This window comes from Rana temporaria, chromosome 4, assembly GCF_905171775.1.
Source record: "Rana temporaria chromosome 4, aRanTem1.1, whole genome shotgun sequence".
NCBI lineage: Eukaryota > Metazoa > Chordata > Amphibia > Anura > Ranidae > Rana > Rana temporaria.
This window is the reverse complement of record NC_053492.1, coordinates 266,255,345-266,272,237: the sequence shown is the minus strand read 5'-3', so window position 1 is coordinate 266,272,237 and position 16,893 is coordinate 266,255,345. Positions and strand designations below refer to the sequence as shown.

Genomic DNA, 16,893 nt, shown 5'->3' with positions numbered 1-16,893 from the left:
CGTCTCCTGACTGCTGTTCCCTCAGAAGAGGGGGGTACCCTCGGTTACTAAAGTCACTAGTATAGTTATGAGCATGGATGCCCCTGGCATGTTGGCACACAGATTGTAGTCCGGAAAGTGTGTGTGCTCAGCTCTTCTTAATGATGTTGCTTTAGCTGACCTTTACACGGCTGGAGCAAAGTTAAGGCACCTTTTATAAAGTGTAACTTTACTCCGGGAAACTAACAGATGCGCACAGGGCGTAGCCTATGCCGCACACACTTAATTTTGTGGATCGCCTTATCTCCCTCATTTGCATCTTTGCCTAGCAAAACAATGGTGTGTCTAGCGTATTTTGTGCTCGAAGAAGCGCCGGTGTAATTGTTTTAGGTAGGACGGAAAAAAATGGTTTTCAGGCGTATTTCGTTTTGAGGATCAGGCGCAACAATACGTGCGACGCTATTTTCAATTACGCCGCACATCTCGAGCTACGTCGGCGTAAGTGCTTTGTGAATCTGGCCCTAATAGGCTATATTCCTTACAACACAATTTAGCCTACAAAAATGGTTGCACCCACATTACAAAAGGCACACTTCACATAAAGATGCTGCAGTATAAAAGTTATATGCCAAACTATGTTGTACATACAGTTTCACATTTTGTAAATTGTCATTCACCCTTCAAATTATAATGCATATTGTTTACAGGACTGGGGATATGCCTTCGGGTTTGCACGACATCACATTGCATAAAGAAGCAGGAATTTCAATTTAAAGCTAAGGTGATCATAAAGAATCATCTTGCAGCTGTATAATCTTTGGTAAATATGTGTACAGATGAAATGGATCTTGTTACAGCTTTTACCAGTGAAAAGGAAATTAATATTTCATGAACAAATATTTTAATTTGCACTGCTCCAAAAATGCTACCCAACACTCAAATGACAAAAAGAGAGCAGTTTGATGAGGTTCTATTATCTGGGACTCCAGCAACAAGACACATATGCTGGATGTGCCACATTCCCACTGCAGTAATTACTGTCTACTTTGGCTAGTGAACTGTTCAAAATAATTGAAAATGCTATTTAGACCTAAAGGGCATCATTGGAGCTCCAGAAACCACATTTTGCATAGTGCTGAAACTTCAGGGCTGTCTGGAATTATATTTTTGATTCTCTACCAATTATATGCTAACACAGCACATTTTTCATAATGAAGTTACAAAGAACCCTGATATTCTTTTGTAAAATCATTGGGAGCTTATTGCAATTTTTCGAGAGAGAGAGAGAGAGATATTTTCACATACTGCCTGTAAAGAGAAAAGCAGTATACTGTATGTTGGTTTGCTGCTAGCAACTCTGTAGTATAAGGCAACTGGGTACTTCAACCTGTAATTCAGCAAGAACAATTTACCGATGGATAGTCCACATTAAGCATGTCTCAGTACCCTAAATAAACAAAATTATTCACAGTTTTGATGGCTTTTAAAGATGCATAGTAAACATTTTGGGCAATTAACATAAAAAGCACACTTTTTTTTTTCTTTTATACAGTTGAACCTCGGATCACGAGCATAATCCGTTCCAGGAGTATGCTCGTAATCCAAAGTACTTGCATATCAAAGCGAGTTTTCCCATTGAAGTCAATGGAAACGAAAAAAAAAATTTTCTGCATTGTCTTCAATGGGATGCTGTACCGAATGCGGCCAGAGGTGGGCGCCAGAGATCGCCGAAAACGGCCAAAAAAGGCCAGAGGACACTTTGGTTCGGCTCTTGCGCCCCGAACCTCAGGCCAAATTAGGTACTGCAGCCAATATTCGCCTTTTCACGGCTAATGCGCCCCCGTAGCTCAGGCCAACTGAGGTACTGCAGGCCTATTTTCAGCTCTGCTCGGCTCCTGCGCCCCCATACCTCAGGCCAAATGAGATATTGCAGGCCTATTTAGCTTGAATTCTGCTCGTCTTGCAAAACAACACTCACAAACCGAGTCAGAATTTAAAAAACTCTCAAACCAAGTCACTCTTAAACCGAGGTTCCACTGTATATCTAATATGTTCTACTGAAAAAAACATGGAAAGATTTTGATCAAAAGTTGTTGAGAGTAGCACATTTTATACTTCTGAGATTAGTAATGCAAATCTAATCTGCCTCGAGGCTGTTACTCTCCATTTGCCTACCATATTATACTGTAACACCAAATGCCCATCTGTGAAGGCAGTAACGACACTTCTCTTTACAGTGATGGCAGCTGGAATGCTGACCTTTTTAGTATTGTTGTCTAAGGAGCACATACTGCAGCCTACCAAAAATGGCTGCCAAAATGTTCTGACCACTAGCGATCAGCTGTGGTATGTACATCAAGGCTGGAGAAGCAGATAGTCCAATAGCCATAGTTAATGGAAAGCATGGCTGCTGCACCCTGATCAGTGTCAACATTTTTGTGCAGGACAATAGCATGGTACCATACCACAGATAATTGGGTCTGCTCACAAATTTAGGTTTGAATACTGAGGGAAACTGTCTGTGAATGAAAACTCTCCAATCATGTTTTTAAAAAATGGTCTAAGTACAAAAGTAAGTAAGTTTGAAAATAAGAAAACATATGGTAAATGTGCTATTCTCTAAAACATTTTCACCAATCTTCTGCAAATTGTAGAACTGGTAGAATTTCATACAATGAAGTCTAGTAAACAAAACAGAAACATGTAGAGTCATTGAGACTGAAGAAGACAGTTGTTATTACAACAAATCTTCCAGTGCTGTGAAGCAATGAGCAGTCAGCACTTTCCTGATGATAAATAATACTTCTCTGTGATATTCACAGCTTGCAGCACATTAGTCCTGGCAACACCCACATATGTGCTTGGAGTTTCACTGAGCTGTCAAAGAGGGATCTTGGCATGACAGGCTCAGTGGGTTGTGCAAGAAAACAGCTCAGCGTGATCATACAGCTTTGGCTTTATAGCACCTGTTACAACATTCAGTCACTGTCATAAAAAGGTAAAAAAGAGATTAAAGCAGTTATGTGTGTAAGAATCACTAATTAAATGACAGAGACATCATCTTTTTTATCATTTTCTGCTGTGCCAGGTTTCAGTGGGCTTGCAGCATAATCCATATTTCTTTCTTCTTTTTCTCCATCCACAGCCTTTGTTTTTTCCTGTTTAGTCCTTCCATGGACCCATGGGATAAGGCATAGGATAAATCCACCAATTATGGGGGGTACACCCGCAAGGTAAAATGCTACATCATAAGAGCCAAGACTGTCACGCAGAAGACCTAGAGAAACCAAAAATGTGTTTTATGATGCAAAAAAATGTTCTTAACATTTATTATAAACTATGCTAAGCACAATTTGCATCAAATTGAATTAATAACACAAAGCTCATGCAATGTTTAATAAAACACAACCCTCCCTGTGCAATGTGTTTAAACCTTTCTCAAAAAATGTATTATTGTTAAAAGTTAATGCTAGGTGCAAAATTGTTGATTGGGCTTTCTTTCTGCCTAACCCCCAGAACTAAAAACAACCCACTCTCTCCCACCCTATATGCATACTTAGCTTAACCTCCCTGGCGGTATGATTCTGTCTGGAATTACGTACCAAAAGCGGTACAATTATTTGCAAGGAAATTTGGCGTTTTATACTGTAGGCCTGTAATTTTTAGAAATAACTCACTTAAATCTGACCAAACAAGAATCTAATAGGCATCCCGGGTATGACATTTTTTTAAAAACAAAATGATAAATTATAATATAATAAATAATTATAAATAATTATAACAAATAATAATATAATTCTAATAAAAATTATTCAATAATGTAATCAACTCAAAATCACTGAAATTTTCTCAGTTGCAGAATTGTCGCTGTCATTATTTTTTTTTTTTTATGACGAATTTCCCCACAAATCACTATCGCACAATTCTGCAAGTGATTATAATTTATTATCGCTGTTTTCTAGCTGATCTAAAACCATTTTTGACATAAAGGGACACTTTTGGTTGCTATGGACAATCTACAGTTTGCAGGGAGAAAGAAAGGTTTTTATTATATAAAAGTACATGCAGGACACTGGGCAGACCACTAGGGACAAGGGGGGTGTGTTTTTTTTTTTTTTACATACAGTACTGTAATCTATAAGATTACAGTATACTGTATGTAATGTGTTTGTTTACGTTTTTGAATTTGGCGCCGATCTCCGCTCCCATGCGTCGTAACGTCGCAGGGAACGGAGATCGGCGGCACAGGAGGACGCTGTGTGAATCGAGCGAGGTCCCGCTCGCTTACACAGCGCGGTGACATCGCTGGATCCAGGACAAGGTAAGCCAGCGCATGCTGCAGGCTCTGCATAGCTTACCCCGAGCGTGACTCGGGGATACCGATTATAGCAGAAAAAACCCACCCCGAGTCACGCTCAGGGTTACCGCCAAGAGGGCTAAAGGGGTGGTTCCCCCTTAAAACAAATTTCTAACAATACATTTGGAAGACTGCTTACACTGCGGGTAGGCTGGCTTTTTTCGTACATACCTCGATATCGCCGTTTCATCCCTCGACTTCCGGGTATGAGTCTTGTGGCGGTGGGCGTTCCTAGTTGATTGACGTTCCTCTGACCGACGCATACTTGACGTCACGACTTTCCGAAAGGAGCCGAACGTCGCTGCGCAGGCGCCGTATAGAGCCAACTCTATACGGCGCCTGCGCAATGACGTTCGGCTTCTGTCGGAAAGTCGTGACGCGCAGTATGCGCCGTTTGGAGGAACGTCAATCAACTAGGTCCAGCAAGACTCGTACCCGGAAGCCGAGGGATGAAACGGCGATATGCGATATGATCGAGGTATGTACAAAAAAAAAAAAAAAAAAAAGCCAGCCTACCCGCAGTGTAAGCAGTCTTCCGAATGTATTGTTAGAAATTTGTTTTAGGGGGAACCACCCCTTTAAAGAATATGTCAGGGGAAAATAAAAACAAAAATAAATATGCAGTACATATCTGCAATACATGATGAGCACGTGTCTGCATTTTATTCATTTAATGACTCTGCAAGTACAGATAAATACATGTTGATCTGCTCAAAATGCACTGAGCTCCTTCTGTGGTTTGAAAACTCACAGCACTTTTGTGAGTGGTGTCAGCCCTGTCCATTTGTCTTTTTTTTGCCATAGTGAACTGGTACTGTAATTTTGTGGCATGTCAACATTACATTTTCAATATCTAAATATCAATGCCATAAGCATCTCTTCTCACAAAGTCATCAAAATCAGGACTGACAGTATCAACATTTTAAAAAAGTTTAAAAATAAATGTTTGGTGGTATAAAGACTTATACATAGAAAAGATACATTAAACTTCTACTGTACCTGCAACAGGAGGGCCAACAACCATTGGAATAGACATAAATCCAAGTAGAAATCCAATTGCCTGAGAAACATGCTGTGGTCCAACCAGTTCAAATGCAATAGGAGCCATAATACATATAAAGCAGCCATCAAATAGGCCCATGAATAGACAGACAGCAATCAAGCCACCAAAGTTATGGCACACTGGAATCATCATTGACATTAATCCAATGAAGAAAAATGATACCACCTACAAGAAAAAAGTTTGATGTTATCTATCCTATACAGTCTTACGTAGCAAGGATTGCATTTACATTCAATTACAGTACTTTGTAATACACACTGACACATGTTTCCATTCTTATAGCATTTGAAGTGTTCAAGATGAAGAAGTGAAGGGCAGAAACATCACTGCCAGGGAATTGGCCATAGGAGAACTGGCAATAGTGGCTGTACTGGTAATGGACACTTCCGGCACATTGCCATGCGCACTAGTGCAAGAAGTGCTAACGGGCGTATGCAGGTCCGCAACAGTGCTAACATGCGGATACGCGAAGGTGCTAATAGCGTATGCGCATACGCACAATGTGACAGATGCGGCAACTTAATGGCCTATATAAGACTGCTGCTGAGCCCATCACATTGCTGGATTGTCGTCAGCTTCCCTGTGTTCCTGTACCTTTGCATCTATTCCTTGGATTTCCTGTTGTGACCCGGCTTGTTCCTGACCTGTCTGATCTGCTCTCCTGGTTTGACCCCCTGGCTTGCCTTACTGACCTTGCTGCTATCTCCAGTGTCTGATCTCGGCCTGTATCACAGACTTTTCTACTGCTATCTGTTCCTGGCCTGCCTTCCTGTATTTGACCTTGGCTTGACCGTGTTCCTGTTTTCTGCCTCTTCCTCCTGTCATCTAAAGTGTTTGACCCCTGCCCTGGCTTTCGCTATTGTCTCCTGCACACACCATTGCCAAGTGTTGATGAGGATTCCTAGAGACTTTGGCCCAGCTGTGTATCCTGCATTATCCAGTATACTACAGGTGAGCACCAGCTTTACTCTCCAAGACCCATCCGGCAACCTGTGCTTCTATCAGTACCATCGCAAGGGGAGCCCTCTCGGCACTTCGGCCTCCAACCAGGTACATGACAATCACCCACAGCTCCCAGAACAGCTACTTTGTTGGTAATTTTAATTAAAGCTTCCCTTAGCATTAATGGCCCACTTAAAATAAGAATAATCTTTATTAAAACAACAACAAAAACGAAACTAACGTTTTCACTGTATATCTGTGATCTGCAGTAACAGGCCTGCAACAACACAATAAATAGATTTCTGTACTCATTGTAAAATTATTTTTCTGGAGTACTTTGAGGGTTATACTGCTGGCTACATGAGGATAGGGCACTGGCAAACAATAAAAAAAAGAAGGATAACCCATTTTAGGCAATGAGGGCACTATGTACCACATACTGTATAGTGGTCTTGTACAGAAGCTCAACAGTTCTGGATTCAAAAAATCCACCTTATTTATTTAGTGACTGGAGTTAACATCACCAAAAATGCTAAGATAGCACTATTGAATGACCTCTCAGACGAGACACCCAAACATCTTCACACCTTCATCTTTTATATTCTCCTGGCCGTAAAAAAATGTCCATAGTTGGGGCTTGAAAATCTCCAATGCTAAACTATGTTGTCGCTTCCTACCAGTTATTGGTTGGGTCCTTTATCAAGTGCATCCTTCCACATAATATTAAGCATCTTGGTAAGATGTGAAAGAACCAAATCCAGAATGGATATGGTCCACTTCTGCACAAAACTATCACTAGACAGATGGAATGCTATCAAGTGCCTGGGGCAAGCAAATAACTTATCAGAATGTTTCCAATCTCCTTACAAAATAGTTGGAAAGGGAAAATGCTTAAGACCTTAGGAGTTTAAAATGACCCAAGGCTGGAGACAACACTGGTAGAAGCAACAGGCTGATCTTTTAGTTCCAGAATGGTGTGCACTGCATTAATAAGAGCTAAAATTGTCTTATTTTAAGCCTAAATGCAACCAAAATAAAAACACCCCAAAAAAACAGAAAGATACAACAAGGGACATAACTTAAATTTAGTAGGATGTGCTGATGCCTCTTCTTTTACGTGAAATCCTCTTTTTTCCCTGCCTGTTCCCCTCCCCCAATCACCCACCCCTGCAGCTGTAATCTTCCGATGCAGTGGGACTTAATAGAACTAAGGAACTGTTACAGACTCTCATCAAGAGAGCCTGATTATGCCTGTGCTTTCCACCCAGTACTACAGCTTTTATGACTAAAACACGATCTATAAAAAAAAAAAACAGGCGATGATGAAAAGTCCACCCCCTCCATTCATAGGTCACATAGAAAAAAAGACTTCCTGTGTCCCTAAATGGAGAAAAAGTGTATCGTAAAGTTGCTTCTACATACAGATCAGGATTTTGGCTGTCAATCTAACAGCCAATCGCCATGTCAATACAAATAACGGAAATAATGTGTAAGGTTAAATTTAGCTTTCATGCTGTCCTAGGTATACTGTACATGGATTTAGATTCCCCTTTCTATATGCTCTAAACTCTATGGGGGAGATTTAGTAAAACTGGAGCTCTCAGAATCTGGTGAGGCTGTGCATGATAGCCAATCAACTTCTAACTTCAACCTGGAAGCTGATTGGTTACTATGCAGAGCTGCAGATTTTGCACTCTCTAGTTTTAGTAAATCCCCCCCTATGCTACAACCCAGATGTTATGAAAAACATAAAACCTTCTTAGTGACTACTACAGTAGCCAAAAAAAATAAAAACAAATACAAATTCCATAAATATATCCCATAGTGGACAATTACCGCCAAAATAAACAATTGACCACTGTAACACAGGAGACAACCAGCATGTTTCGTTGACACTATCATGGTGCCTTTACAATATTTCCCCTGAGCTCAAAGCCCATCCTAACGTTGTCATGGCCTGTGCCATATGCCAATGACTCTTTGGTCGAAAGGACAAATCCTCCCATTTACCCCACCATTCTTCCTTGTCTTCCTTTCCAACCTGGACCTCTATATACCTGTTTACATCTCCCTAACCCTTTTACTTAGATAACTCTCTAAAATCCTTGCACTGGCATATGTGATGTTTCTATACATCTCATTTGCACTTGAAACCAGTTGTTCTTTTACATTAATTGATATACAAGTATGAATGAACCATACCCAATTTTAAACTGGGTTGTCTACTAGTATGTTATCTGACAGTCTTAACCACTTAAGGACCGCCTCCTGCACATATACGTCGGCAGAATGGCACGGCTGGGCACAAGCACGTATATATACGTCCTGTACTTGTACCCAGCCGTGGGTCGCGGGCGCTCCCGCGACCCGGTCCGAAGCTCCGGGACCGCGGGTCCCGCGGACCCGATCGCCGCTCGAGTGCGGCGATCGGTCCCCGGAGCTGAAGAACGGGGAGAGCCGTGTGTAAACACGGCTTCCCCGTGCTTCACTGTGGCGGCGTATCGATCGCGTCATCCCCTTTATAGGGGAGACACGATCGATGACGTCACACCTACAGCCACACCCCCCTACAGTTGTAAACACTCACAAAGTGAAGCCTAACTCCTACAGCGCCCCCTGTGGTTAACTCCCAAACTGCAACTGTCATTTTCACAATAAAGAATGCAATTTAAATGCATTTTTTGCTGTGAAAATGACAATGGTCCCAAAAATTTGTCAAAATTGTCCGAAGTGTCCGCCATAATGTCGCAGTCACGAAAAAAATCGCTGATCGCCGCCATTAGTAGTAAAAAAAATAAAAATACAATAAAACTATCCCCTATTTTGTAAACGCTATAAATTGTGCGCAAACCAACCGATAAACGATTATTGCGATTTTTTTTTACCACAAATAGGTAGAAGAATACGTATCGGCCTAAACTGAGGGGAAAAAAAAAATTATATATGTTTTTGGGGGATATTTATTATAGCAAAAAGTAAAAAATATAGAATTTTTTTCAAAATTGTCGCTCTATTTTTGTTTATAGTGCAAAAACTAAAAACCGCAGATGTGATCAAATACCACCAAAAGAAAGCTCTATTTGTGGGGAAAAAAGGACGCCAATTTTGTTTGGGAGCCACGTCGCACGACCGCGCAATTGTCTGTTAAAGCGACGCAGTCCCGAACTGTAAAAACACCTTGGGTCTTTAGCCAGCATATTGGTCCGGGGCTTAAGTGGTTAATGTACTGGTACATCCCTGGGATTTTTTTTTTTTTTCTTGGACATGTTGACTGTATTCTCTCACATTCTTTGTGTGTGTGTGCAAACATAAAGAACGTATAAAAAAATAAACATTTGGATTTTGCTATGAAAATATTAAAAATATATTCAAATCTTAATGTAATCCAAAAGGCTTTCAAACATTGATAAATAATAAACTACTGGAGGAGACTAACATATTTATTAGGTCCATAACAGCATGACAAAAGCCCATAATTTGGAGTGTCAACAATGAATGAGATAAGCGCAATGTGATATATAATCCTTTATGTGCTACCGATCTAGTATGGGATGAGAACCAAGCTTTAGAACCGACCCTCAAAAAAGACAGAAGTGCATACTGTACATAGCTACGTATATATATATATATATATATATATATATATATATGTGAAAAGCAGCTGCTGTTTTTAGCAGTATCTAGCAAAGATGCCCAGCAGATAAATGATAAAAGAAATGTGAAAAAGGTATTTTACCAATGACAGCTTCTTTGTGAATGATCTAAACAGCCCTTTAAGGCAGCTGCTCTCCACTTTCCTCAGAAGGGAGTCTGCCAGAAGTATAGTACAATACACACATATCATGGTACTCTGAGAAGACTTCATCAACAGAGGTTTTTTTCAGCTGCATACATTTGCTGAGTTTTAGATAGTCAAACACGCCCGCTTATAATGTAGTATCAAATTAAGGGCCTGTTAATTCAAGCTTGCAAAATGCAAATCTCTTAAATGTGTATATTATTATAGTTGAGCTGCTCAACAAAAAATGTTCTCCCTTTTTAGGTGCGCACTGCTTGGTTATGTGACCGCTCAATAAAAAGCACTACTTTCAAGCATATGATTAAAAAACAAACAAACGGTCAAAAAAGTTATTAAAGTAGCTGGCCATACATTATAAAATGTTCTCATTTAATTTCCTTTAGATTTAACTTGAACTATGTAGTGCAAGGGCCTGCCTGACAAATTGAAAGTGTTTAGGTTTGACCTCATTATGTATGTATATATGTATATACAGTATTTACACCGTTATACAAGTTGTACACTCACTACTTTACATTGTAGCAAAGTGTAATTTCTTCAATGTTGTCACATGAAAAAGTCTAATAAAATATTTACAAAAATGTGAGGGGTGTACTCACTTTTGTGAGATCCTGTGTGTATGGCCAACCTAACAGAAAATTGATGACGTTTGCTATGGCGCTAAAAAGGTATCCACTGCACAAACTGGATAAAAAAGTGAAAAATAAAACTCTTTCCCCTTTAGAAGATACTTCAGGAACTCATTATGTACATTCTTGGGGAAAATGGGAGACCCAATTGAAACATTTAAATACATTAAGGGCACGAATAAGGTTCAGGAGGGCAGTATTTTCAAAATAAAGTTAAAGCGGAGCTCCACCCTAAAGTGGAACTCACGCTGATCGGAACCCTCCCCCCTCCCGTGTCACATTTGACACCTTTCAGGGGGAGGGAGGTGCAGATACCTGTCTAAAGACAGGTATTTGCACCCACCTCCGGCCACACAGTTTCGGGTAAACTGCGGGCAGAACGTCACCTCCCGTCCTTCCCCCGTTGTGCTCTGGGAACACTCGGCTCCCAGAGCACAGCGGGAGCCAATCAGCGGCGCAGCGCAACTCGCGCATGCGCCGTAGGGAACCGGGTAGTGAAGCCGGAGCGCTTCACTTCCTGGTTCCCTCACTGAGGATGGCGGGGGGAGCAGCAGAATGACGAGTGGTTGCTCGTCCTCTGCTGCGGACGGCGCTGGACTCCAGGACAGGTAGGTGTCCTAATATTAAAAGTCAGCAGCTGCAGTATTTGTAGCTGCTGGCTTTAAATATTTTTTTTTCGTGGCACATCCGCTTTAAAATCAAGAACACGGGGACATGACTTTAAACTAGCAGGAGAAAATTTCAAAACAAATCTTGGAAAGTATTTTTTTACCAAAAAAGTTGTTGATGCTTGGAATAGACTTCTGGCAGAGGTAATAAGCCAGTCAACAGTAAGTGTATCAAACATGCTTGAGATAAAACATAGATCTATAAAAAATAAATAAAAAATGGGGTAGACTTGATCAACCTTTTGGTGTTTTTCTGTCACCACTCTTCTATATTTAAAAATGTCCTATTGCTGTTAGCATAAACAGCCACAGCCAGAGCCACAGTTGTAGTTAATGCATATGATGAAAAAAAATAGAGATCCTGATGGTACTTATCCCATATGACACTGATTAATGGACCTGGAGCTTTTTAACCACTTTCACCACTCCTGGTAGCTACATAAAGATTAGGAATGAGCTTAAACATGAGTTTGAACCAAACTCAACCTGTTCATAGTTTGGCAAATGGGGCCATATTTGGCCAGTTTGTCTACCTGAAACCCCCTGACTGATGTTTGTAAAAAAAACAGCAGCTGGGGATACTAAATGTAACATCAATAACATTACTTATGAACCCTGTTCACAAACAGAAGCCAGCCAGGGATATACCACCTGGGAAATAATTAGCGGCATGGCAGCATCATCGGGCGGTGGGTTGCCCTGACTGACACACGATCTACATCACTGGATGATGTCATTGATGATGGATTTACATTGTGAGACAATAATTGGTAAAGAGGGAAGGGGGGAGGAGATTTGTTTTAGAACATTAAAGGGGCACGTTTGCTGGGTGGGAGACTTCATACAACTCAACAAACGTATACAGCTGGAGAAATGGTGAAGTAATTTCAGATTACCATAAAGTGTGTTTTGCACCATACCTCTGGCAACCTCCCTTCTAGGGGAAAAAGGGAGCAGCTGCCCTATGCAACTGTTTATATAATTCGAAGAGAAGCTATCAATGAAAGTGCCCTTAATAATCTCTTATCACTTACCTGCTAGACATCGTTTTTAGTATTTATAAAGAAAAGGCATACATCCAATAGGAATCCTCTGATGAAGTCACATGACGTGACGACACGCGTCAGGAAGTACACACGTGACCGGAAGTGACATAGGAACCTGTCCGTCTGTGTATTGCCGTTTTATCCTCGTTTGGTGTTTTATATTATGTAAGCAGATTTATTTTATTAAACCTTTTAGCCCTTGCTTACTTCACTATGTGAGTTTTTTTCCTTTTGGCTTATGAATATCCGTCCCCACTGTGAGCCTCCATTTTCCTGAAGTCCTCTCAAATCATCTGCCAATATCTGGAGATTCGTATGGATGTCATTGTTTGCTCAGGAAGCCGCTGTATCTACATTTAAAGCTACGATACCCATGTATTGAGGTAGCACTCTGTGAGCTCATATACCAGGAAGATCCACAGCTGAAATACTGAGATTTATGGATGGAAGCATTTAAAGAGTCCTATTTCATTTTCACTAGTTTTGGACTGTGCACAGTTTTATTTCTATTTTTATCTATTTTGGGCATGTTTCACATACAGTATATCTGTTGTTTGGAATATTTTTGTTTTGGTATCATTTTGCATTTGCACTTTAACTGTTTTGGAGCAGTGTTGTGTGGCACATATTTTGCATCTGCACTTTATTTACCGTATTTATCGGCGTATACCGCGCACTATTTTGCCCTGAAAATCAGGGCAAAATCGTGGGTGCGCAGTATACGCCGATACCCGCTTTCCCGCCATGAGTTTGAATACTGCGCCCGCATATAGCGAGCGCAGTACACTCGTGAATCTTCGGCCAGTCTCGGCGCCTCTCGTACTGACGTCCTGAGCGTACAGGACGTCAGTGCGAGAGGCGCCCGAGCCTGCCCGAAGATTCACGAGTGTACTGCGCTCGCTATATGCGGGCGCAGTATTCAAAGTCGTGGCGGGAAACGAGCGGGAGGACGCCGCCGAAGGACGCCGGACCCGCCGAAGATGGACGCCGGACCCGCCGAAGATGGACACCGGACCCGCCGAAGATGGACACCGGACCCGCCGAAGACGGACGCCGGACCCGCCGAAGAGGACACCCGACGAGGCCGCAGATGGACGCCGCGCAAGACATCAAAACTGTAAGTACAAAACAACAAAAAATCTTTTTTTCCCACAGGATTGGGGGCTATATGTAATGTGCTGGGATGTGATCTAAGTGCTGGGATGTGATCTATATGTAATGTGCTGGGATGTGATCTAAGTGCTGGGATGTGATCTATATGTAATGTGCTGGGATGTGATCTATATGTAATGTGCTGGGATGTGATCTATATGTAATGTGCTGGGATGTGATCTATATGTAATGTGCTGGGATGTGATCTATATGTAATGTGCTGGGATGTGATCTATATGTAATGTGCTGGGATGTGATCTATGTGTAATGTGCTGGGATCTGTATGTAATGTGCAGGGGGCTTTGGAATATAAAAGGGGCTGTTGAAAGTTTTTTTCCTAAAACTTCCCTCCTAAAATTAGGGTGCGCGTTATACGCCGGTGCGCGTTATACGCCGATAAATACGGTACTTTTTGTTTTACACGTTATTAGGTATTTATTGCTTGTTTTAGCAATCATCACTTATGCACAGTAGGTGGTTTTGATACTGCGCTCATCATTTCACCATTTTATATATTTTCATTTCATAGTGATTTGTACACTTGCAGATTGAGCAGCAATTTCACATAATTTTAACCACTTCCTCCCCTAATCTTGATCTCCTGGAAACTCATTTGGTTAGCGCAGAAGAATTCTTTATATTATCCACAAAGACCATCCTCTGCACCGCCATTTACGTCTTCCCTTCCACAATGCACTCCATGAGTGCTTCAAGCCTCATTTTCAGATCGCTCTACTTGAGGGTATTCATCCTGGTCATGATCGCAGACTGACAGCGGTGAGAGCCGGCGGTGCAGGAGAAGGTCTATGTGGGCAGCTTCACCCCGGATGCCTGCACACTTAGATGTGCCTCTTTTAATTTATCAACCATGTGAGTTGCTAAATGTTGTACCTGATTGGCAGGGAGGAACTTTAGTGTGAAAATAGCGAAAATGAATTTTCTCCCCGAGCCCACCCTTTTTTGAAGCCTATTAGAGCCTCTGGTTTTAATCAGGTGATTTAACCCCCCCCCCCCCAATTGGAATCCATACTCCAGCACCCTGATATGGAAATCAGGGAGCTGGGCGCATGGATGGGGGGGGGCGGTGCCTGTGCGCTCTCTATAAACAGGCCTGCCACAGGTTGAATGAATCATCTGAGTTTCCATTATTTCTTATGGAGAAATTAGCTTTTTTTATACGAGTGCTTTGGATTACAAGCATGTTTCTTGAACGAATTATGCTCACAATCCAGGGTTTTGTTGTGAAAATATCCAAAATACTGTACAACAAAACCAAATTTGTTTAGGTACTCATGGTGGTGGTGTGAGAGATGTTTTTCTTAACTGTTTTTAACATTTTATTTAATGCACTGCTCTGTGAACAATATAGACTATAATTTTGAATCGGGTAAACAACCTCCCCTTGTTAAAGTTTTTGATACTGTAGTAGTCGTTAAGGAGGATGTTTTTTTCCCCTTCTAATTCACATAAAAAAGCATAACTAAATCACAGTACCTGTAAGTACACTTTTTTGACTCCTGGAATGTAATCTGCAACTCTACCAAAAATCAGCCTTCCAACACCAGAGGTAACTCCAATGCACAGTAAAAGCACCTCCTCGTTGACATCTGGTCCCAGACGCTCTTTCACATGCTTCATCTGTTTAATAAGGACAAGAACAATTTGTAAAAACTACAACTTGGCCTCTACAAGAAGATAATAATAACTTATAATAATGCTTCATAAAAAAGATTTAAAAAAACTTGAATGAGATGTACCCATATAGCAGAAGCAGCTTATCACTCCATTCTGGCTGCACAAGGAGGCAGAGATTTGCTGAAAAAGGGCATATATATTGAGGGGGCTAGGGCAGGGTTTTGGGCATCTTTTGCTTAAAGCCCAACTATTAAATGAGCATTAACAGAGCATTATGGATTTCAAATAAACAAACATTTATACGCACCTACAGTGGATATAAAAAGTCTACACACCCCTGTTAAAATGTCTGTCAGGTTTCTGTGATGTAAAAAAAGACAAAGATAAATCATTTCAGAACTTTTTCCACCTTTAATTTGACCTATAAACTGTACAACTCAATAAGAGTCAGTACACACCTGCCATCATTTAAAGTAATTGTAAACCCTTACAGACCACTTAGACCTAAAGGTAAGCCTATATTAAGGCTTACCCGTAGGTGCAAGAAATATCTCCTTAACCTACACGGTTGAGGAGAAATTTTCCCAAAAACGGGGACACCGATGTCTATGGCACATGCGCGCCGTAGACAACGGTGCAGGTCCGGCCAGTTACATTGCTAGAGCAGCGATAACCGGAAGTCACTCCGGGAGAGATGGCGGTGTCGGAGAAGGCAAATGAGGACCACTGCGGGGGCTTCGATCTCAGGTAAGTACTACATAATGAGCTAGTATGCTATGCATACTAACTAGCTCATTATGCCTTTGTCTTGCAGGCTTTTTTTTTCTAGAGGAGGGTTTACTTCCTCTTTAAAATGCCTCTAATTAACCCAAAATAAAGTTCAGCTGTTCTAGTAGGTCTTTCCTCACATTTTCTTAGTCGCATCCTACAGCAAAAGCCATGGTCCACAGAGGGCTTCCAAAGCATCTCATTGTTAAAAGTTATCAGTCAGAAGAAGGGTACAAAAGAATTTCCATGGCATTAATGTACAATGCAACACAGTGAAGACAGTCATCATCAAGTGGAGAAAATATGGCACAACAATGACATCACCAAGAACTGGACGTCCGTCCAAAATTGATGAAAAGATGAGAAGAAAACTAGTCAGGGAGGCTGCCAAGAGGCCTACTGCAACATTCAAGGAGCTGCAGGAATAACTGCCAAGTATGGCTGTGTGGTACATGTGACAACAATCTCCTGTATTCTCTTATATGTCTGGACTATGGGGTAGAGTGGCACGATGGAAGACTTTTCTTACCAAGAAAAACATCAAAGCCTGGCTAAATTTTGCAAAAACACACCTGAAGTCTACCAAAAGCATGTGGGAAAATGTGCTTTGGTCTGATGAAACCAAGGTTGAACTTTTTGGCCATAATCCCAAAAGATATGTTTGGTGCAAAAACAACACTGCACATTACCAAAAGAACACCATACCCACAGCGAAGCATGGTGGTGGCATCATGCTTTGGGGCTGTTTTTCTTTAGCTGGAACAGGGGCCTTAGTCAAGGTAGAGGGTAATATGAACAGTTCCAAAATACCAGTCAATTATTGGCACAAAACCTTCAGGCTTCTGCTAGAAAGCT

At 41.2% G+C, this 16,893-nt stretch overlaps 1 protein-coding gene across 1 annotated transcript in view; it reads right to left on the bottom strand.

The window, feature by feature from the left end:
• Positions 1-2,512: 2,512 nt before the first annotated feature.
• The window catches only part of SLC16A10 (solute carrier family 16 member 10), a 120,836-nt gene continuing 106,455 nt past the window's right edge, over positions 2,513-16,893 (bottom strand). The window contains exons 4-6 of the mRNA XM_040350247.1: positions 15,130-15,273; positions 5,336-5,564; positions 2,513-3,256 (exon numbers count right to left, since the gene is read on the bottom strand). Coding sequence (XP_040206181.1) covers positions 3,021-3,256; positions 5,336-5,564; positions 15,130-15,273 — 609 coding nt within the window. The 3' untranslated portion in view covers positions 2,513-3,020. The remainder of the gene's footprint in view (positions 3,257-5,335; positions 5,565-15,129; positions 15,274-16,893) is intronic.